Genomic DNA, 24722 nt, shown 5'->3' with positions numbered 1-24722 from the left:
TGGTGGGAGTTATATTTTATATTAGTTGTGCTTGTCCTTTCTTTTCTTTTTCTTTTTTTTTTTTACTTTTTGATTGGTAGTTGATAAGGTCTGTGGATCCCACTTTGTCTACAGTTTGATTTTAGATGCCACTTGCCATTTTAAATGGAAATTTTCTTTTTCTTTTTTTCTTTAAATTAATTTTATCCATAGTTATTAAACTTGATCAATCCACTGGTTGAACTAATGAAACGATGATTTGGTATTTAGATCGATTCAAGTCTTTAATTAGATTGTGTAAGCATATGATCTAATCAAATCCAACTCAATTAATTCTTTATAACCCATTCAAACGAAATGGTAACCTGGTTTTGTTCATATACTCAAAATCACTCATTTATTTGATTCATACTTATTATTATTATATGTGATTTGCCATTTTGACCATTTAGAGAAGAGAAATATGCTAAATCAAATAAATAAATAAACGAATAAAATTAATTTTTTGGTTTATTTTATGGTTTATATAAATTTATTGCGAAGAAAATAATAAAATTTTAAACTGGTTTTTAACGCTATTAAATTTTTTTTTTTTTTTTTTTTCATTCTTGTTCTTATGTATTTCTTTGTCAATGCACTTTTCATTTTCCCATAAAACCAATTTTTTTTTTTTTTTTTTAAATTTGAGAAACACAAACACATATATGGGGGAAGGGGAATGAAATAAGGGAATACACTTACACGTCAACACCAAAACTGCATGCAACAGTTAGTGTCGCGGAGCAAGTGATAAACCCCTTCTCAATATCACACCTTACCGATGTGGGATAACTCAACAACACTGAGTATCTTTTTTTATTTGAGAAACACACACACACATATATGGGGGAAGGGAGATGAGATAAGGGAATACACTCACACGCCAACACCAAAACTGTATGCAACAATTAATGTCGCGGAGCAAGTGATAAACCCCTTCTCAATATAAAACCAATGTTTTTTTGGAAATAAACACACACAAAAATTCATCGCAAGCCAATCTCACTGCAACCATTGCATGTGAGTGTGACAATCCACAAACACTCTAGAGTCTAACCCAAAAATTAATCTCAACAATCACCCAACTAACACTCACGGCAAGCCAACCAAGACCTCCCACGCCTTGTCTCGACAAACCTAAGCCTAATCAACCCCCAAACCACCCTGATCAGTGATCCAAATCTTTAATCGACCATTGCCCATCAACCCTTTTTCAAGCCACCTTGAGATCTAGATAATAAAAAGAGGATGATAAGAGATATAAAAACTAAAAAGTGTCAATGATCATTTCAATCACTGGTGTATCCAATCTAAGGCTTTGGACTTCCACTCACACATGAATCACATTTTTTACCTGATTGTAGGTATTTGCGTAGTCAATTAGAGACTCATATCAACCATAACATTCTCACATAGAGGGAACACCATTATACAAATTTCATAGCTAAAAAAGGGTAACATTTTTAATGTTACACTTGTTTTTGTTGTAAACTTAAGGCCAGTAAAAAAGGGGGTGTTAGCTAAAATATATATATTATTTTGAAGTAGAAGCTACACAAACTATTTTGATTTGGGATAAATCATAATAAATAAATAGTTTGGGATAGATTATAATATATCCCTTTTTAATTTCCATCCAATACAAACAAATTACCTCTTTTGGTTTGATTCAATCACAATTTAATCCAAAAAACCTTCTCAATAGTTACCTTTTGACTCCATAAAGTTTAGATTAAAAATCAAATCATTCAAAATACTTTGTTGGGAACTCTAAATATTTCATTTCAGTCCAAAAATTAGAGATAATATACTAGAATTGAAGTTTGTTAATTAAATTATGATAGTATTAGCATCAAATCACAATAAGGTAAATTGTATAAATTTCCTTTTGATTTATGTTTTTTTGATAAACCCCTTTGATTCATGTTAGTTGTTCATTTAGGCCAAACAAAAATTTCTGAGCTCAAAGGTCATACAAAATTAAAAATAAGACTTAGATATAATTCTTTAATTACAATTGATTAGCTTTCTCAATTAAAACAAAAAATATAACTATATTGATTTTAATTATTTTTTAAAAATAATATTGTTTATGTTGTATCATTGATGAACACATACAATGTTTGTCAAACAATGCTAAGATCACAAAAATTTAGGGCACATTTAGTAATATTGTTCTAGTAATGTTTTTTTTTTTTTTTTTTTTTATAGATAACTTAAAAACATTTATTAAACAAAAGATAACATTATATCATGAAGGAGAGCTTGTTCCAAGAAATAAGGATTCTTTTCCATCCAAACCATAAAGTCAACAATGCTAATAGCAGGTTTTGCTAAGATATGGGCAGGTCTATTTCCTTGTCTACATACATGAGAAAACAACACTTTCCTAACTTCATTACAAGAGCTTTGAATCCCATAAATTACATACATCACCGAAACTGATGGAGGCGACAAACCTTGAAGGGCACGAACCACATTGAGAGAATCACCTTCCAAAATAAACTCATGTAATCCTACATCTTTGGCTAATTGCAGACCAGATTCAAATGCTTTGGCTTCCACCTCTAAAGGACCCAAAGGAGCATGGAATTTTTTTCACATTGCAGCCACAACCAAACCATTAACATCACGTATTATCACTCCCACCCCAGATTCTTTTCTTTCCTTGAAAACAGCCCCATCCACATTCCCTTTATATAACTGATTTGAGGGAGGTAACCAAGAATGTTGAAGCACTGATTCGGACTGCACAGGTACCGTAGCAGCAGTGGCTTCATTTGCTTCCTGAAATTGCAGCAGCCAGAGTGAAGCATCATGACACAAATCCAATTCACCAAGCCTCTTACCACCATTACGAATTTCATTTCTGTTACCCACATCCTCCAAGCATCATTCCCACCAAAGCAACTGCACTATCATCACAATGGTCAACCATTATCATTTTCCATGCTAACTCCATGAAGTTGTTGAACTGGACTGCATAATTCGGATTAAGAAGCCCAAAACAACTCCACGCCCTTTTAGCTCTCGGACATGACCAAAATAAATGGCCTGAAGTTTCGGCCTCTAGCATACATTCCTCACAAAGATCTTCAGATAATACCTTTCTTCGCTTAAGATTCGCTTTTGTTGGAAGAATATCAAGGCAAGCACGCCATAAAAAATGTCTAACCTTATGAGGAGCTGGTAGCTGCCATAATTTCTTCCAAAAACAGCGTAAGTTACTGTATTCGAGGAAGATGCACCACCAGAATTACCATAACTTTCCATAGCCAATTTATAGGCACTCCGAACAATAAACAAGCCATTAGAAGTCCCTGTCCAGATTAGCTTATCAAATGGAAGTGAATTACTAAGTGGAATGCTGCTAATTTCCTTCACTTCAAACGGTAGAAATAATTGCTGCAACAAATGAATATTCCAGCACCTGTTCTCCATATCAATGAGCTCAGAAACTCGGAGATCCAATGGAGAATTCAGCCTAGGAGAAACAACTTTATAAGTTGAAGAACTTGGCAGCCATTTATCCTTCCACCCCTACACCTTGAACCCATTTCCAATCTGCCATCTCATACCATCTTGCACAAGCTTTTGAGCAGCCATAAGACTTCGCCATACATATGACGGGTTAGCACCAAGTGAAGCTTCTACAAAATCACAATTAGGAAAATCTTTTGCTTTAAAGACATGATAAACAAGAGAATTCTGACCCATTTGCAACCTCCACCATTGCTTAGCTAATAAAGCCAAATTGAAAGGTTTCAGCTGCTTAAAGCCCATTCCCCCATCTACCTTAGGCATGCAAAGTTTATCCCAACTCATCCAATTCAGTTTTCTTTCATCCTGTTTTTGACCCCACCAAAAGTTACAAATCATACTCGTCAATTCCTTACAAAGAGTATCAGGAAGTTTGAAACAACTTATGGTATAAGTTGGTATTGCCTGTACCACCGCCTTAATCAAAATTTCTTTACTTGCCTTAGAAAGCAATCTTTCCTTCCATCCAACTAGTTTCTTTGCAAGTTTTTCCTTGATGTCATTGAAAGTAATTTGCTTTTTTCTTCCAACCAGCGAAGGAAGACCAAAATATTTCTCATGTTGCTTGATAACTTGAGCTCCAAATCTTTGTTTAAATTGATGAAGTTCATCAATAAGAGTCAATATCACATTATATTTTGAACATTTTATAATGCTTTTAACGCATTTTTCCTTTTTGTTTCTATTAAGACTCTCAAAGCACGAGACCAATAAAACTCTAACCCAATTGAAACCCTAATTTTTTTTTTTTATAAAAAGATTGCAAATGTGTTAAATTAATAGTTTAAGACTTTAATTTTTGTAAACTGATATCTTACAAAGCCATACACTAAATAATATATACCTCTCTCTCTCTCTCTCTCTCTTAAAAACGAGGTATAAAATTAAAAATTAGATTACAACTTTACTTAACTATGCTTCGTCATATATTCAAAATAAACTATTTTTTTTAATCGTAATATGTTTTTTTTATATTAATATTTATGATTCAACTATGATATTCAATTCTCTATATGAAATTAACATTAGTTTAGTTGGTATTATTTTATCAAATTATGTATTTAATGTATCAAATTAACTATGATTTGATTAATATTAAATAATTTTGTTTAATTAATATTTATATATTAAAAAATCTACGTGTAGATGAAAATATGTATAATATTGTTTAGATACTTAAAAACTGTTATTTAAATTACAATTAAGATCGCAAAAACTTACAATTTTTACCACAACCCCCAATGAGTTATTAAATGATGGAATTATGGCAATTTCTTTTTTTTTGGTTTGGGGGGTGTTTTGAGAATTTTGGCAAAAGTTGTGTAAAGTTTGTGTGTTTGTAAAAAACGGTAAAACCCAGTGACTTCAAATATGAGAAAACAACCAGCTGCGAATCCTTCTTTTTCTTTCTTCATCGCCAACAATGGCGAAATCACTGTCTCTAACCCACGTATCCCTCCTTCTCCTCTCCCGTCAAAGACTCATGGCCACACGAATACACACACACTCTCTCTCACTGCCACTCCCAAACCCCAAACCTTTCAACAAAACCATGTTTCCATACTCTTCCCTCTCTTTCTCCACCTCTTCCACTCCATACCCTCTTCAATACGACATGATCATCAACCGCCCAACTCAGCCTCACCCTCCTCGCCGACTCACCCGAGTCAATAACAACCCCAACAGCTCAGAAGACTCGCCCCAATCGGACTCACCAAAAAACCCCACTTCAGAAACGGGCATTGAGGACTGGGTGGATCAGAAGCTATTGTCAGAGTGTGAAACAAACAGACCCAGTTCGGGAAACTTGGAAATGAACAAGTCTATGAGGAAGTATTACAATAAGAGGAGGAAAAGAATGTATGGGTCGGATTCAGATGAGGATGGTAGGAGCTCTGAGGAGAGGTTTGTGGAGTTGAAGCCTGAGGTTGTGGAGTTTAATACCTTGCACAAGAGAGAGGAGGAGTTGTATTTTTATGATACTTTTGCTTATCCTTGGGAAAAGGAGAAGCATTATAAGATGGTGTATCAGTTGGAGAAGAAGTATTTTCCAGATCAATGCCTTGACAAGGCGTTTCTTCAACCAGGTGAATCCAATGAGAGTAATGTGAAGAGGGGAAAGAAGAAGAAGAAAGAGGAGGGTGTGGATGGTAAAGGATTGGTTTTCTTCGACGAGGAAGAGGGAGGAGGAGAAAAGGGTAGGATAGAATTGGCGAAAAAGGATGCGAATAAGGATGTTGTGGAGAAGAAGGTGGAGGAGTTCTTTAAGTGTTTGAAGAAAGGTCCCAATAAGGATGGTGAAGTTAAGAATGAGGAGCCATATCTTTTGACAAGGAGTACCGAGCTTCCACCAAGATGGGATGGTCCTTGTGGGACAGTGGTGTTGGTGAACAAACCCAAAGGTGAGTTCCATTGGTTCATTTTGGCACCGAATGTGATTGCAACTTTCATTTCAGGGGTATTGGTCATTAGTTCTTGTTTGAACATTTTGAATTATGCCTAAGTGAATTGATTGACAAAAAATGTCGGAAGTTTTATACTCTAGTATATTCAAAGTTAAGAGTGATAAATTCTGGTACTTAGGCAGTGATTTAGAGCGATACTAATTAATAGTGGGGAGTGAGAATCCTTATTGTTATTGAAGAAAGAAACTTTGGGGAAACTCAATGGGAGTGAGAATAATTGGCCTACAACTACAAAATGTGTGAGATATCAGATATATGAGTCAAACTTATTATTGAGAATGAAATTCATTAGTTTTGGCTGGACATGCTGTGAATGCTAGGAGAAAAGAAAATGGATGTTTAATGGGATACTAGGGAAACTACTTGCCTATAATTTAGGTTGCAGCAAAGGATTATGCTCTATCCTTTGTTTTCTTGATTTAGGATTAACAGGACAATTTATCCAAATTCTCAAATTTCTTTATGTGTCACCATTTTCTTTGAGGTTACAAGTAGAATCATGACAATTTTAGGTCATTTTCCATCAATCAAAATATAACAATATCATATTGCAAGACAGGGTGGACTTCATTTACAGTTTGTGGAAAACTGCGACGCCTGGTCAAAGTTAAAAAGGTGCCTTTTTGCTATTGCATCTGCATGTAGGCATACTTTCTCATGTAACAGCTCTTCCAACCATTTATTTATATATTTGGGGTTGCAGGTAGGGCATGCTGGAACCCTTGACCCAATGGCAACTGGTTTATTAATTGTATGTGTTGGTAAAGCCACTAAGTTGGTAGAAGGGTAAGTTTTGAATCTTATCCACTTTGAATAGTGATTTACTATCTGCCCCATGAATCTAGAATTTTTTTTCCCCTTATCAAATTTATGCCAATGATCTCTCTCTGAAGGCTCTTAATGTTTTTATACTGAAGATATCAAGGTATGGTTAAGGGTTACAGTGGAGTTTTCCGTTTAGGGGAGGCCACTTCAACTTGGGATGCTGATTCACCGGTGTGTTTATCTCTTCTGGATAACTATTGTTCCTTATTTTGAACTTATATGCACCATGATATAGGTTATTTAGAGGATTGTCTTGTTGAATGACTAACTACCTATTGTACCAGCCATATAGAATGAATGTGAGGTATAATCGAGTAAAAATAGCAAATCCCCCCACCCCCAACTATTGTATTGTCAAAATAAAAATTGAGTATAAAAAGCAATGCTTCGTAAGCATATAACACTATCAACATTAGAAAAAAGAACGCAGAAAATGCACTGAAGATGAAAGAGCTTGCACTGAATTTGCACCCTTTGTTTTGCTATATGCCTTTTCTGCATATAGCAGTTTTTTGAATATACATCTTTCTTACTTATCAAATAATAATAATAATAATAATAATAATAATCATACAAATTATTTGCAACAGGGGTACTGTTGTGAGTTGTGACTTATGATGTTGGCAACAGGTTATATGTATGCATACTTGGATTGAGAGAAAGGGAAGTCATGGATAGCCTATAGTCCAATACTATAATCTAGTGCTTGCAGACAAGTTTATTTATATCCATGTGCATAATTTCATCTCAAATGTGGTTAGACTGTTTACAATTGTCTTGCAGGATGACCTTCATAGTTTCTACAGAACACTAGAACTACTAATAATGTTCTATCTCTTGCTAGGATTTAATCCATGGCTACACATGGTGCAAATATTACTCATGGGTCACCTCTTGTGTAGGTTATTCAACGAGAGCCTTGGGAGCAAATCAAAGATGAGGACTTGAAGAAAACTGCTGCATCCTTTTGTGGGGAAATTTGGCAAGTTCCCCCAATGTTCTCTGCCATCAAAGTAAGTATTTCTGTCAAAATTAGTTATGAATCTATGTGTGGACCGATCCTTTTGGCTTTCTTTTTCTTATATTCTTTTCTCTGAAGACTTTGGAAATACATCTATCTTCTGAAACACTTTGCCAGGAAGCTAATAAGTATATATGGGGCTGAACAACTGGCGGTATCCTCTATATGCATGCATTAAATAATCCTGTTTTGTTTCATAATTGCTTCTCATGGAACAGGAAATGTATAGAATAGGCTAAAGAGTAAAGAGTTTCCACCCTCTTCTTTGTTTTTCCTCCAGAGCTCAATCCCTGACTGTCACTGGGTTTCAGTCCACCTATTTTGAGAGGACCGTCAATTGGGCAGGGCTGAGTTGGAATGAGGATTCCGCAGGCTCAGCTGAAACACAACTCTCCTGATCTCATTCCATGACTGGAAGACTTATGGCCAAGTTTTGGGCTCGCACAAAATCAATTGTCCCATACAGAATGCAAAGGTTTCTGAAAATAAAACAAAACTTGAGGTTAAGACTTTGATGTATAACATCTACTTGACCACTAGACCCGCAGCTCTTCTTGAAGCAAAAAATGTATAATTTATGTAAAATTAATAGAAATATCAATAAAATTAATGTAGGATTACTTTGTGGGAATTAAAGGAAAAAGTTGGTCTTCAGCCCAAAAAAACATTCAGGCTCCAGGCAAACTCACTACTCAACCCAATTGACTGTCCTATTCAGGGGAGATCTAATATGAATGTGTTAAATAGAAATTCCATAAAAATGCAACAGAAACTTTGCAGTGTTGTAGTATCATGCATGCTCATTTCATCTTAACTTGTCGAAATTTTACTCTCAAGTTTGATTTCATAATTTGTGTATTATATGCAATTAAAAATTATAAGAATGTAAGCTAAAATTTTTTTATAAAAAATCTGGACCAATGTGAATTCATTAATGTCTTGGAGAAAAATGTCAAATACATATTTTATGCAAATAGACTATCAAATTCATTGTAAACTACATAAAAGTTTCAATTTCTTTGATAGGTCGGAGGAGAAAGGATGTATGAAAAAGCAAGAAGAGGAGAAAGTATTGAGCTTTCACCTAGAAGGATTTCAATCTTCCAATTTGATATCGAGCGTAGCTTAGATGACAGGTACCCTAGGTTTTGTTTGGATGTAGACAAACTCTGGCCTATGAAGCCCGTTATAGTTGACGTTGTAAAATCATACATATATTTGATGGCATACTATATACCTGGAATTTACTTCCTTTTTTTTTTCCTGGACTTGTTGATATGTTTTGTGCTCATGGATGACTCCAGTTCCTAATATACTGTATCAGAGTGAACTTTGCCATGTTCTGTGCCTTATGTGCACTAAATTTTTTCTATGTGAAAAATCTCCTCGACTTAAAGTGCACAAGTTATGGTTATGCCATATTTAAATTTTATTTTGTCACATTCAAGGGGTCAAGGCTGCAGAGGTAGGATGCTATTTAGCCAATGTAGAAGTTTGAAGGCTTCATTTTCTTATATACATATGAGTAAACAATAGACAGCACGATAACTCTGGGCCATGATTTACTTCTTTCTGATCACTCTTCAAAGGTCTTGAGTCAGTTACATCCAGAAATTTATTCTAAAAAATCTCCTCGACTTAAAGTGCACAAGTTATGGTTATGCCATATTTAAATTTTATTTTGTCACATTCAAGGGGTCAAGGCTGCAGAGGTAGGATGCTATTTAGCCAATGTAGAAGTTTGAAGGCTTCATTTTCTTATATACATATGAGTAAACAATAGACAGCACGATAACTCTGGGCCATGATTTACTTCTTTCTGATCACTCTTCAAAGGTCTTGAGTCAGTTACATCCAGAAATTTATTCTACCTTTATGTTCAAGAACTTTCAGACACATTCCTTCCATATATGGGGGTGATTAAATAAGATATGTTTCTGTAGATCATGCTTTAAGAAAAAAGGTGGTGGTGGAAGAAAAACTTCACATACATTTGAAGGGTGTTTTTGAAATCATCACAATGAGATATGCGGTTCATGCATTATTTTATCATGAGTTTGCCATATTTGAGCATGGTATAATTTTGTGTTGGGTCATATTTGAGCATTGTTTCATTTTGTGTTGGGCCATATTTGAGCATTGTTTCGTTTCATGTTTGGTGTTTACAGACAAAATCTGATTTTCCGTGTGACATGCTCGAAAGGTACATACATACGTTCATTATGTGCAGATTTTGGGAAGGCTCTTGGCAGGTAATTACTTTTATTAAGCTCAATACCACATTTTGAAATTCTCGAGCTCTAGCTCAACTGGTGTCTCCTTTCTTTATAAGTGCTAGGTGGAGGGGGAGGGCTGCATGTGTAACCTACCAATCAAAAAAAAAAATCCCCATTTTGAAATGTTTCCCCACAGTTATTGATATCCCCTCATCAGTCTATCCTATCAATAGTTTTCTTTCTAAAAATGGTTGGACTATCTTCAGCTTTTCAATTCTGTAAAATTCCTCTTAAACAGATAGCACTTAGAGTTTGCATTAAGAAATCCTAAAGATGAAAGAAAGATTGTGGGAATTTGAATCTCCTAAATGATTATTTTGGCTAAAGAATCTTTTGAGTTTGAAGTTTCTCTTACTTCCTCACTTGCAGTTGTGCTCATTTAACTGCTCTTCGAAGGGATTCAATTGGTAAGTGCCGATCAAACACATGATTTGTTCAATACATTTACAACATACTGAAGAATTTTATGAGCCCAATATTTTATTTTGAATGATACTGAATCTAATACTACCCAAAACATATATCTTTGAACCTGTTGATTCTTATAATAATTATTCTTAGTAATGCACGTTACCATTCGAGGAGTTTGGGATTACTTCTTTAATTTGTAAAGCTACATAATGCCATGTCAAACAGAGAACTTCAATTGCACATCTTCTTACACCATGAAAAGTAGAAGAAGAAAATAAAGATTGAAATTTGTATATTTCCCCACAATAGATGATGTGCACATCCTGAATCTCCATGTTTCTTGGTGTGGCGAGAGTGTTTACAATTAAAGCTGCATCTTCTTCCACCATTACATTCATCCAGCCTTGACTTGCAAGCTCAACAGCCCATTTCAGCGCTTGAGCTTCAACCACCCTGCCAAACATGTCATAATGCATTTAATCCAAGCCATTACCCTTTGCTCATTGTGTATCCTTGCAGTGACTACTAAACAGCAGATCTGCCTCATTGCTGAATCCTTTAGCTTGATTTGCTTCTCCAAAGGAGGGCACCATCTCTCGAGTGCCTACAACTTTGGATTCATCATTCTGTCCATAGTTTCTCCTTAGAAGTTTGTGAAAGCAGTTGTGGCATGGAGCTTTATTTTTTTTTCTCTATTGATAAGTTACACACACATGCATGGGTCTTGAACCCATGACCTCACCCTACACCTAGAGCTTATAAGGAGAGGATGTCCTGGTTGATGCTCATTGGTGCAGTTTGGAAGTCGTTGAAATGGTATGTTTCCTTTTCCCATGGAAACCTTGTTTCTTATTCTTTACATGGTTTCCAAAGCAACTGTTGCAAAGAGGACAAACTGGTCTTTTGGAATTCTAGACTCCAAATGCTGAGGGTGTGGCACAACTGGGTACCCACACAAACTGTTTGGCTGAGTTTGCTTAAATAGTTTCTATCTAAAACTCTAGTTGGTCACCATCCATGTCATCCTCAAGAAAAGAACATCTTCTTCCTCTGCTTGACATGATGGAAACATACTGTCTTCTATATGGATAATCCCTGCGCATCTTTTCCTCAATGGTAGCCCCCTGCTGCAACTCTCCATTGAAATATCTTGTGTCTTTCATCTAGTTTTGAACCCAATATGCTCTTCCAAAAACTCTTGTTTGATTAGTCAAATCTTCCGTGCTGGTCTATCCAATACGATTACTTGGTTGAGAATTTACCATTTTATCTTGTTGACTGGTAGTAGACACTAGAATGTTGAATATGTAGCTGATTGTTTGTTGCTCAAATAGTAGCTCAAGTTGTTCTCTATCCTGGCAATGGGCAGGTCAGACTAGGTTTAGTGGTGGCTATCTGCACATCAATTCCCTTCAACTCTTACTAGGGCTCTTGTAGCATATTATTGCAACCACTCTTTTGGTATTATGTAATTATCTTTTCTAGCAGGAAGGGCAAAAAAACAAAAACAAAAAAGAAGAGAAAAGAAAAGAAAGAGAACTTCAACTGCAAAAGCGATTTCAAACCAATTTGTTCAATATCAAGTGTCATCTCTATTCTTGTGATTTCTTAGCAATGAAATAAATAGATGGAATTTGCACATGATAAACTTCGTTTCCTTGAAAGTAGAAAAAGTTCAAGATTTCCAAGGGCATGTTCAATTGAAAATTTCACAATTTTAATTATAGGGCAAAAGGCATTAGCAGTTTGATCACAGTTTCCTCCTATGCAGGGGAATATTCAGCAGATAATGCATGGGATTTCAAGGAGCTCGAAGATGCAATTACCAAAAATTATTTCTAATTGCCAATCCAGTCTGTTGCTCCCTCCCAAAACTTTTGGGGCGACTAGAATGAACAGGTCCACAGGATAGGATAGCATAGGATAGAACCATTTTTTGAGTGCACAGTAGCATAAGAGATTTTCTGTGTTAATACTTTTGCTTCTTTGAAAATGTGATACAAAGTGAAATCCGTTGTAGCATTTTCAAGACATTTACGACATCCATGGTCTGCATCAACGCGCACAGTGCAAAAGCAGGTGTGACTCAGCCCCACTGTCCATGTGTTTGTGTTCTGATTTACAGAACTTCCTCATACCTGACTCATTGTCCTAGACTCCTTTATGGCCAGAATTTATATTGTTTGTATCACAGTTCTTTCTTGTTTTCAATATTTTCACAAGCTAACGAAATGACTTGTCCTTTTTATTTTATTTTTTTAAAGCCCATTTGGTAGTGCTAAATTTCCCCTTTTTCACTAGTGAAATGTGAGGGGATATATGTGCGTTTGTGTGTGTATATGTATATAAACATATATCTAATAATTTGACAGTTAGGTGTAGAAAGTTTGAACTGTGGATATCTTAGTTGGAAACATCATGAAGTATCGATTAAGTTAGAAGGCTCTTAACGTGAAGAGATATATTTGATGTAGCACACATATATCTATGTGCTCTCAAAATGTACATGGCATCATTTTCATTTCTATTAGTTTGGTAAAATTGATTTAATTGAATTTTGATATATACAATTTTTTTTTTTTTTGGCTGAGTTATATATATAATTTACCCCATAAAAGGCATCTCCCAACTTGTGCTCGGAGCATTCCATTAGGTTTGCATTACCCTGTAGACTACATTGGCTTATGCATCGCTATAGAAAACAATAGAGGATGCTACAGTAACATTTTTAAAAAAATGTTACTGTAGATATTGTGTTGTTGATCGATCTAGTTGTGGGATGTGGGTTCATTGGCCGTGGCTGACGCTGGGTTTGTTTTGGTCGGCTGAAAAAAACTTTTTAAATAATGTTACAGTTACAAATTATTTTAAAACATTCTTACAAATTGTTGTTATGTTTAATTTTTACTAGTTTTTATTTGGCCTTACTTGATATCAATTTTTTTACTTACTAATAACTATTCTCTATATCAACAACTTGTAAAATAGTTTGCAGCTCTAACATCCTCTTTATTTGAATTTTTAATGTGGTGTATTGTAAAATAAAGAAGATATAGAATATGTTTTAAGAGTGGTTAGGTAAAATAAAATAATAATGGCTTTGGGTGATGCAAATTACTTTTTTTTTGGGCATAAGCCTATGGGAGTGCTCTCAAAGAAGCGGTTTGAGACACAGGGATCAAGATTCAGGGCAGCAAAATCAGTTTTTCTCTATCTAGAAATCAGCCAGCACGTAAAAGAAGGGTAAAGTTTAGATGGTGTCCAAAAAGATAACAATATAATGGATAAAAATACACTGGATGTAAGTAATTTCTTTGTCTGTTGAGTTCAATGAACGGGTAAATTTACAGGGGTTCCTGATTCCAAAATTGTCTCCCCTAATGAGCTGTTGAATTCGGGGGATCATTTCCCATTGCCTCAAAATATGCTTTTTCTGCATTAACTATTCGATCTTGGAACATTATCCATTCTTTTCCACACCTCTCCCTTACCTGACACATTAAGAACTCAAAACTTTCAGTGCTCTTCTTGTGTTAAAAAGTGAACCATAAAATCCAACACAAATGCCACAAATTTGTATTTCTTCTCCATAAACAAACTAGTCTAAACAAGTACAAGGGCGTGCACGCACACGGAGTATTTAAATAAATGGACAGAGATTTCATTAAACTTTACATACCCCTTCCCAAGGTGCCCTCCCAAGCTCTGCTTGTCCCTGTTGAAAGAAGAATTGAGTGACTATAATTTCTTTCACAGAAGATGACTTAAATGACTGGTAGTTAAAAAGCTTTGAATTTACCTGGCTCCCAAGTGAAGGAACACTTTGATGAACAATCCATTGAGAATCTACAACTCCTATCTTCTCATGAGCAGGCTGTTTCCAAGCAAGGATATGAAAGCGACAAGAACCCAATTGTCATCATAAATAAGAGCAACTAAATGCCTGAGGCAGAAAATGAGAAGGGGCAACTAACCTCTACACATTTTCTAAGAGCAAAATCAAGGCCCCATCCGTGAACGAGATCATTCTGCAATGGTGGGACAAAAATTTTAAACAAGCTAGCAAGGGATAAATTAAGGAGTGGAAGCTAGAAAAGATAAAAATGATAATCCATACCTGAATCATATGCCAAACACAACGCCATGAATCCCGAGAAAATACAGGGGCCATGATCTCAACAAACCTGCATGTTTAGAATACAAATAAATTTATTACCACCTATTCTAAGGGTTCTTGAAATGATGGAGGAAGTAAAGCACAAATCCATTTAAAATTGACCAGGGTCAGTTAAGTTTACATACGCTGCACATGGTGGCACATGTGGATTGTTACACCAACCAGGTCTCTCCTCTGTGACCCTGTTGGAGGGAAAAAAGATATAATATGGTCAATCTAAAGGGGAAACCATCCGTGGAATAGGAAAAGGTTTGGGTACAAATTAGTTTGTAGCCAATGGCTACAACTCTCACTCAGTATATTTTTATTAGATGTGAATTTTGACAAATCCACCAATAGATTACATTTTCTTCTTATATCCTTCATGCTTGTAAAATTTCCAAAAGATCAAAGATCAATAACTATGTCATCAATTAAATATTTAAATTTCAAGTTTTTGTAATCTAAAATTATGCATAAAAAATAAGATTATGGATCGAATAGTAAATAACATCCAATTGACACAAAATTTGACATGCGTATTAACAATATAAAGAACACGAAATCCAACGGTTAGATTTTTAAAATATGTAGCTTTGTTAATTTTTTTAGTGGGAGTTGTAGCTAGATTGTAGCCAAACTTTGTCCCGTGGAATATATTCTAATCCTAATTAAGTGCACACATTTTTTAGCAGCAAATGAAGACAGATTTAAGGAGTTCTGTCACTCTTACTTGTGCACTTCACTATCACCTCTTCTCTTTGTCATCTGCCACGTTAATCCATTATTCGGTTCTAAACCAGGCTGTGAAATCTCCAAACCATGCTTCCTCACCAGTTTTATATATCTGCATTAGATAAAATGTGAAACTTTTAAGAATCCTATTTCATCACAACAGTTTTTCCATCTAAATCAGGATATGATTCAACACTCACTCTTCTGCATCAAAATGCTCTACACCAAGATCCTCATCCCAAATAAAGATGTAGTCGTAGGGAGCAACAATGTCAGGATGCAGAAAACGTTTGGCGTACCACCTTGGACCAATTTGCAGGGAGTTTACATGAAAACATGACTACATATGCCTTGGCAAAATTTTGCTACTAGCTATTACAATAACTTAAAATTAACAAAAGAGGTGTTAATTGCTAACCATTTAGTTTGCTTCCGAGCACTCACATGGATAGCTCGCCTTGACCATTCAAATTCATCCCATTCACTTGTCCGATCATCATAGTGAAACAAGACAATGGTGAAGTTTTCTGAGAACTGTAAACATAGCTACCGAGTGAGGGAATGAGAGAGAAGGGGAATTGTGGAAATAAATTGAGAGAGCAAAAAATCAAACTGGCCTTTTTAACTGCTGCATCAATATTTTTCATCTGATCATAACCAACAGTGAAGGTCACAAGATACTTTGGCTTGATGGTTAAATCCTGTGAGTACCACCTCCATCAACAGATTCAAATTAGATAGACAAATCTAAAGAAAGTTAATCATTTGGGAAAATGGAGATATCTTCTTCGTTGTTGGGTAAAGGGAAAATATTCATTACTAATCTAATTGAAGGTTAATGAAACAAACTAAAAGTTTGGTTGTTCACATTGACATCATTGTTGTGATGATGTATCTAAGAATGAGTTTAGCTTTATATGCAATAGTGAATTTCTTTTCTTTGTTCTGCTCAAATCACTTTTAAATGATTTTGTATATTGTTCATTTTTGTTCTCTGTTTCTGGTTTTTAAAGAACATTCTGAGCCCTCCGTCTTCAGTTTAATGCAAACAACCAAACATAATTGGGGGTTATTCAATCGTCTTTAATTCATAATATGCCATTCACAGATTCTTTGTTTAGTGGGCTCATTTCTTAATAGTCATTGCTCACATGTCAACTATCAGTCTAATTTAACCCTCCTAATCTTCATTATTCTTGCTTGTTCTCTACAAATAAACACAGGCTCCTCCCTACCAAACTGCAGCTCTTAATGACTTTCTCTTGGGGTACTTCGCTACTTTTAAATCAAAATAGCAAGGACCACACATGAAGCAACATCACGGACTTTCTAATAGTGAATTTACAGGCCAAATGTGTCTTTCATATTAAAGTCATGGTTGAAGATGCATACCTCACTAGGTTGACCCCATAACCGACGGAGAAAAAAATCTGACTCGGCTGCAATGATATTAGGGGGTAGTCTTTCAGCCCCTCTAGGATTTGTCGGAACCCAAATCTGCATTGGAATAAAAGGGTTAGTAGCTGGTGCTAGCACATAACATCAGCAAGGGCACATGCTGGTGCTGTTCCAGGATAATTACAAAATTAGATACTAAAAATAGCAGGTCTTACAGGTTCCTCACATTATTAGACTGAAACAGATATTAATCAGGTCAATACAATGCCCTGCCCAACCACCCCCACCCCCCCACCCCAACCCCTAAAAGAAGGAGTTAAACTGTACTAGATTTAAGTAACAACTAACAAAGACACAAGTACAGTGACTATTTGTCCTCGAGCCACATGGCATTACCAGGTTGGCTCTAATACTATTTGTCATGACTTGAGAAAAGAGTTAGTAACTTGATCACAACTAAACTATACTCCAAAAGGGCTAATCAAGTTATAACTAGAGTTCCTTGCAATAGCTTATATGGTCCAGTTCAAACAAGTAATCACCCAATGTGGTACTCAACATATGCCCAAACAACACACACTTATCCAATCCAATCCATATAATCCAAGTTATCACAATCTCACCTCTTAAATCCTTGACATCTTCATCAGGGCCCACATTATGTTCTAGTGCCCCCAAGCCACATGTCGTTACTAGGTTGGCTTCGAAACCAGTTTTCTTGACTAGAGGAAAGCACTAATGACACATGTGCTATACCCCAAAAAGACTAGTAAAGTTACAATTATGGCTCCTCATAATCCCACATATATAGCCTAACTCAACCAAGTAAACACTAGATGTGGGACTAAACACACACACACACAACACACACTTATCTAATTCAATATACATAACCACGGTAGCAAAAAACCTCCACTCAAATTCTTGACGTCCTCGTTAGGTCCTGCATTGTGCTATAGTTCCCTCAAGCCACATCCATTACCAGGTTGGCTATGATGCCATTTGTCATGATCCGAGGAAAACGCTAGTCACATATGCGCTATTTAAAAGGACTAGTTAAGTTATAGTTAGAATTCTTTGTAATCCTTATATGGCCCACTTATATGGCCTAGGTCAATCTAGTAACCACTCAATTAGGGACTCAACACATGCTCACAATACACATGCTTACTCAATCTAATCCATATAATCCAAGGTATCACATACAATGTCAAAATTTCAAGGAGGCATGGTTACATAGTACTAGACGAAGTTTGTAGGAAGCTCAAGTATAATGGGTTACTTTTCTACATCCAATCATTCATCACCAAATTAAACCTAAATTTTGCAATATTAAGAACAAAACAAACACAGACACCCATAAATGATAAAGATTCACCATTATATTACACAAAAGGTGTACCGAAAACCAGGATTTTAAATCAATGAGTGCCCTAATGAGCTCCTTGTTTCTATGCAACCCACTCCCCTCACAATCAAAATAATGGTTGTGTCTAGGTCTCCTCTCAGAATCAAAATAAGGGTTCATCTACCCATATGAATAAGACTTATTTGATCCTATTTTTTAACACAACTACCAAGTTTGTATGTAATGAACAGTTTATATTCTATTAATAATAAAAACTGACAGTTCTTATTACAAGTTGAAAGGGATTGGCTTCCAATGTATCCTACAAGGTACATATTAATTCTCTTCGTCAATAGGGCAAATAATTTCCACTCACTATTATCACAAGATGGACAATCTAGGAATTGTTACAGGCTGTTAACTCCAAATGAGGCAATATTTAGAGAACATTTGAAGAAGGCATAGAAGAATTGAGTTGACATAAAATAATTCCAGAGCATCACAATTTCAGGACAAGAGATTTTTGGAAGGAAGGAAAAACCATATTATACTGCACAAAGCAAATAATTTGAGAGAGCCTACCTCTGTATCATTATATCTGTAAAAATAAGTGGATGCGTCTCTATTACCCTTCAGAGAAGACAAAGCATTCAACAATGCTTGGCTTGAAAGGCCTGCGTACTTGTCCTCAATATACGTGAGATCGATTGAAGGAAAAAGACTGGTTGGAAGATTCATCTACCAAATTGATGTGCAAAAAAATAAGTTCCATTACTCCTAGTTGAAATCATTGGAATGGAATGGAGGAGAAACACAACCATATAAACAAAAAAACTTTTGCACCTTGGTTAATGTGAGTGTTGGAAATGACACTCCCAAAAAGAAGCCAAATACAACTCCAACAAAAGTTGTTACAATAAGCCTCATTGTCTCATTCGGTTTTCTCAGAATTCCACTGCATCCCAAAAGATGTCCATGTTATGAACTTAGAATCATGAGAGGCAAAAAAAGAATATAACATTTTTCCTCAACACAAGAATACTAGTCGGTGGTTCCATACCTGCGAAAGGGAGTTCCCATATCAGTCAAAATCCTCCAACTCTACAATCACAAAAGTACAAGCACAAGCTGAAACCCAGCAAGCAATCGCTTTTCCAAGCACACGTAAACTTAGTATTCTCACTTCTCAGAGCTTCAAAAGTAAAACAGAACCCCTCATTTTAAAACAATCAATCCTGTCAGAATTAAAAACATTGCATAAAACGTACTGCATTGATCAAACTCCACAACCATATAACAACACTACAATAAGACCACCAAACCTAAAATTAGCAACCTCATGCTCAAGCAATGTATATAAAGCATTAAAACAGCACAAAAGCTCTAATAAATTGTTCTAAACCCAACTGGTGGAGCATGACCAAAAATCAGCCGCCAAGAAACTCTAACTCAAATGACACCTCCTTTGCTTAAAAGACTAAGGTGGTGGACGGCGTGGCCATGGTTCAAGGAAGAATTGTCTCCTGCATATGCAGCGTGTCTCATAGTATGTGGGCCCCCATCAACTTTGAGACACCCATTGCTTATATCTGCTGCAAGAGATACCTCCTCGACTCAAAGGGTGTGTAATTAATGAAAAAAAAAAAAAATTTTGAAAGAACACAAATCAGTAGGTGTGTACATAGGAACCAAATGAAATTCAGAATTGCAGACCCTACAGCGTAGAAGAAATAGTAGGACCCCCTTTTCCAAAATGGGACCCACAAGAAATCTCCAGTGGGTCATTGTGCTTAAAGAAGATGATTCATTCAATCATCCAAAACCAGAAACTGCAAAGGTTAAAGCAACCCCAACAACCTAAACAAACCAGCCAATGTTAACACTTTCTAAAATATTCACACACACACACACACTCTTTGACAACTTCAATTCAAATTTCCACAAACCCTTTTAAAGTTTCAACTGAAAAAACCGTATTCAGCTAAGAAAGTAGTACCTGCTTGTTCTTGTTATATTAACTACTCCAAACACACACACAAAAAATAAAATAAAATAAAATAAAATAAAACATCGTTGAAAAAATTATCTTCTATATAAGAAGCAGTCTGAAACAAACAACCATAAAAAGGAAACGAAGATTACTATGTGACAAAACAAAATCAACTTACGTGGAAACCAATGAAGAGGATTAAACTCTCTGCCCCAGAAGAACAAAGTCCTTTAGAATGAATAACAATACACTACCGATCGAAAATTTTCTGGAGTGACTCTCCAAAGGGTCCTCAAAAAAAGTAAACTTTTTTTGTGTTTGTGAACTCAGAAGTCAGAACTGAAATGAGCTCTAAAAAATTTGGAAACGATATAAAGAAGTAAATGCTAGTAATAAATAGTATTTATTAACACTAGCAAAAAAAGGCAATTGTATAAGAAAAAGTTAATGAAACTTAAATGGGCATGTTTTTAAAGTGAACTAATTTAAGGTAGTGTTTATGAAAAAGGAAAGAAAGTAATAATATTTTGAAACTCATAAATGTGATATTAGACTTTTTTTTTTTAATAGTTTATTAATAATTAATAATTGCTCGTAGACTTTTTTTTGAAATAGTTTATTAATAATTGCTCGAAAAATACCCGTTAACATAACTAATATTAATAAATTACTTTAAAAAAATTTTGACATAACTTTAATGAGAAATATAAAAAAGTGTAATATTACAGTCACAAATTATTTTACAACATTTTTATAAATTGTTGATTTGCCAACTTTTTATTGGTTTTTATCTAGGCCCATCATTAACTTCATTTTTTCATTTACCAATAATCACTCACCACATCAGCAGTTTATAATTTTTTTTTGCAAAAAAAAATTATATCTCTAGCATTACTCTATAAAAAAATCATTAAAAAAAGTAATTATTTTCTCTTATATTTATAAAAACATGTTTAAAAATATTTTCTAAACTAATGCACTCGGGACATCAATTAACTTTTTAATTTTTATCGTAATATAAAATTAAGAGATATTTATGATTTGAATTTCAAAAGAGCTAAGCAAAGATTATATGATTTTTAATACTAATATTTAAAGTTAATAGATGTAAACTAAGCTGTGTCTGTGTCATTTGAATTTCAAAAGAGCTAAGCTAAGCAAACATTATTATATGATTTTTAATATTAATATTTTTGGTGTGTTTTGTTTTGTTTGTAGGGGGTGTTCTCTTTAACGTGTCGTTTTCGTTGGTGATCTTCTAAAGGAATTGTGGTGGGTCGCAGTCACTCTCTCTCTCTCTTATGTGGGACCCTCTTTGTTGTTTACATTTAAATTTGTGATCATTTTTTTTAGGCAATTAAATTTGTGATCATTGGTACAAAGTCTTTTTACAATAATATACAATAAAGTTTGAGGTTGACATATTCTAATCTGTAACGTGACATGACATTACTTCACATTAATTGTTTTTTTTTGGTTTTTTTTTTTTTTGGTTTTTACATTAATTGTTTTATGATTATAAAATATTATGTACACTTTAAATTTAAGTAGCTTATTTATTCACCCTCAAAAAAAAAAAAAAAAAAAAGCTTATTTATTCCTTAAATTTTGAATTTTTTTAAATAAATACAATAGAATTTCAACCTAATTTTCATTCTTACTTTTTATTATCAAACTCAAACATCTCTGGATTGATTATGGGTGTGAGGATAAATGAGTTGAGTAGGAATATTGGGCCATGAGCCATGCTCGAGGATGTAGGGTGGCCTAAAAAGGGTTGAACAGTAAGGCAAGCTTGTAAAGCAAAGAGACGAGGATAAGAACAAGTAATAACAAACAAAGGTTGTTTCCTGAGGATCCAAACTTCCCTAAGAAACGCTGTAGGGGATTGGAGCCCGGTTCCCTAGAGGATATTGTGCGAAAAGGTACCATGCTTCTAAGGATAAGTTTCAGATAAAAAAGTCCATAGTGAACCAGGAAATATCTGAGAAGAAGGTTACTACCACCACATTAAATGTTCTGCACCTAACTAACTGACTGCATTTATGTGAAAATAATACCTGAATAGTGATATTGAGCCTTACAACTACACACAAAGGTTCCAGAAGAGCTCTAATGGAACAAACATCCAGAACATCATTTATACAATCAACAAATAGAAGACTGGGATTGAAAATGAATAAGACTATACATAGAAAAGACCCAAGTGAGAAATGGGGTATGTAATCATTAAGAGAGAGAAAGAAAGAGAGAACATCTTGTACTAAAAGAAACTTAAGTGAATATAAGAACACTTGATCCTCGGATTGACCGAGGAGTATCATTCCCTTCAAATTGTGTTTTCTTATCTTTCTGACGCGAACCCAATTTCTTGTGGCCCATACATGATTTGCTAAGTCTTACTTGTAAGATCTACTTTCTAACAAATATATTGTTTTGAACTCGTTGGGCCATCATCCATTTCTATTGGACTGAGGGTCAAAATCTAGTACTTACGGTGGGTATAAGTAGAATTCAAAGTTCGAACCCCAAATATATCATTCATTAAAAAAAGATTATAGTGGTAGCAGTTTGATTTTAAATTTTGAATTTAAATTTCTAACTTCACGCCCTCCAAAAAAAAACTCTTACTTCACCATGTTACAATTAAAGTAATAAAAAAAAAAAAAAATAAATAAAACTTAAAAAGAACCAAACTTTGATTAGGTTTCACCATCCAAAAAAAAAAAAAATTGTAATTGTAGTTGTGCTTCACCTTGGCTGTATCTTGCAGTTCTTGGACAGCTTTTTTGATGAACAACATGAAAGAATTTTATAAAAACAGAGACACCAATTCTTGGACAACTGTGTCAAGAGAGAAAGGGCTGAATCAGAACATATATTGTGTGTCTGTACCTGTATAAGATCAACTTTATTTATTTATTTTTCTTCCCTTCATGGAATAGAACATCCTAAAATTATGTTGGAGACAAAAAAAAAAAAAAATTACACGACTTCTGAAGTACCATATCTATAATTTTATATGCATTATTCACATTTTTTAATCACGTTCGTATTAAAACATGAAATGAATGACATGTACCAACGATGAGTGTATGATAATCCATCCCAATAAATTATTCTCGTGCTCAAGCAAAATGTTGGGAAAGTGGTTAATTCATAATTGGCAGCCACGTGAATGGGGGAGTGTGATGTATAAGCAGATTGATGGGAATTTTTTATCTATAATTTCTTAGTTATTTTATGGATGAACTTTGCTAATCGATGCTGTTGAGGCTCAGGCATGTGATCGAGTTTCAATTCTGGAGGTTACTACTTATTAATTAATTGCTTATCAGGATAGCTCTTGCAAATTAGCCGGCCAATTGTTTGATTTGTTTGTTTAAATTAAAGAGATAATGGCCTCCCACAAACTCAAACGTCTCTTTTTTGCTTTGGATAAAATAAATTGCTAAACTTTAATCTATATATTCAAAATGAACCGGCCCCCCAATTAAAGAGTTCCCCCAAAACCCACAAAAAGGAGTTCTATTAATATAATGGGTTACACCTTTGGCCAAAGGAAGAAAGCAAGTGCTTGTTTACTTGTTGGCTTGTTGCTTTAATATATATATATATATATATAGAGTATAATTTTTACTTTTATGTGCTGTTTGGTACAGTGGAATCCACATTACTCCTGACATTCAGATTCTTGGGAATGTGATTCTTTACGAGCTGAGATTTTGAATGCCTAAGAATATAATTATTCCTATGGTTGGTTTCATTGGGAATCTAATAAGATTCCTAGAAATGTGAGATGATAATGTTTCGTTTAGAGAAATAATATGTCTACAACATTTTTACAACAAATCCTAAGTGACAAGTTATTACTGGTTGTTATTGTTAGGGCAAAAAAGAAATCTTAATATTAGTTTCAAATTTGAACTAATAACAACTAACCACTTGTGATTTGTTGTAGACGTAGCATCTCTCGTTGGTTTATTCACAGGAATCTTAAATAAATTATTTATTTTCACATTCTATCCTTAGATTTGAATGTGAACTACCAAGTCCTTTAAAAAATATATATATCTTTCTCTAAATAAATAATGAAAAATAAAATATAAACTATAAATTAAGACAAATTTCATTAAAACTATAGTCTAACATTTCAAATTGACAAGTACAATACAAAAATAACTATTTAAATTCTCAAATATTTTATTCTTAATAATAATTTTTAAAGAAAATATCAATAGAGTTGTCTATCCTGTTTATGTTGTTTTGGAGGGAAAAGATATTGATGATTTGTTTTATATTTTATCTTAATTGCTTAAATGATAAGGAAAAAATGGTTAAAATTGTCAATTTATAAAAAAATACAATTTCTTTTAAACTTGAAAATCTGGATACCCACCTATTTTAAAGGGAATCCACATTTCTATTGAAAGGAGGTTAAAGGGAGAATCCAGATTCCCTTGGCATTTGATTCTCTAGCGTGATTTGCAACCAAACATAGGAATCTTTAAACGTTTCTGGAAATTCTAAAACATTACC

General features: G+C 34.5%; 2 protein-coding genes across 7 annotated transcripts; one reads left to right on the top strand and one right to left on the bottom strand.

Annotated features, from left to right (window-relative positions):
* The first annotated feature begins 4919 nt into the window (after positions 1-4919).
* Positions 4920-12809, top strand: LOC126714768 (uncharacterized). Of its 3 annotated transcripts, none has more exons than XM_050415065.1 (9): positions 4920-5960; positions 6583-6638; positions 6727-6809; positions 6941-7019; positions 7751-7861; positions 8896-9005; positions 10038-10121; positions 10515-10552; positions 11076-12111. In XM_050415065.1, the coding sequence occupies exons 1-9, from the start codon at positions 4982-4984 to the stop codon at positions 11201-11203; spliced, it is 1668 nt and encodes a 555-aa protein (XP_050271022.1). In that variant the 5' UTR covers positions 4920-4981; the 3' UTR covers positions 11204-12111. The 3 variants fall into 3 exon arrangements, with proteins under 3 accessions (XP_050271022.1, XP_050271024.1, XP_050271023.1); XM_050415066.1 differs by lacking the exon at positions 11076-12111 and adding an exon at positions 12328-12809 and having other exon boundaries at positions 4921-5960; XM_050415067.1 differs by lacking the exons at positions 10515-10552; positions 11076-12111 and adding an exon at positions 12328-12809.
* Positions 12810-13789: 980 nt separating this feature from the next.
* On the bottom strand, positions 13790-20597 carry LOC126714767 (uncharacterized). 4 transcript variants are annotated; one of them, XM_050415063.1, is made up of 15 exons: positions 20362-20597; positions 19254-19294; positions 19037-19148; positions 18776-18931; positions 16840-16944; positions 16065-16148; positions 15866-15981; positions 15648-15749; positions 15446-15559; positions 14859-14915; positions 14674-14740; positions 14531-14584; positions 14356-14430; positions 14236-14271; positions 13790-14047 (listed from the first exon to the last, which is right to left on the bottom strand). In XM_050415063.1, exons 2-15 carry the CDS (start codon positions 19271-19273, stop codon positions 13934-13936), a joined length of 1212 nt encoding a protein of 403 aa, XP_050271020.1. In that variant the 5' UTR covers positions 19274-19294; positions 20362-20597; the 3' UTR covers positions 13790-13933. The 4 variants fall into 4 exon arrangements, with proteins under 4 accessions (XP_050271020.1, XP_050271018.1, XP_050271019.1 ...); XM_050415061.1 differs by having other exon boundaries at positions 19254-19428; positions 20362-20596; XM_050415062.1 differs by having other exon boundaries at positions 19254-19385; positions 20362-20596.
* Between the last annotated feature and the right edge of the window lie 4125 nt (positions 20598-24722).

This window comes from Quercus robur, chromosome 2 (assembly GCF_932294415.1).
Source record: "Quercus robur chromosome 2, dhQueRobu3.1, whole genome shotgun sequence".
Classification (NCBI taxonomy): domain Eukaryota; kingdom Viridiplantae; phylum Streptophyta; class Magnoliopsida; order Fagales; family Fagaceae; genus Quercus; species Quercus robur.
This window is presented reverse-complemented; position numbering and strand designations above follow the sequence as displayed.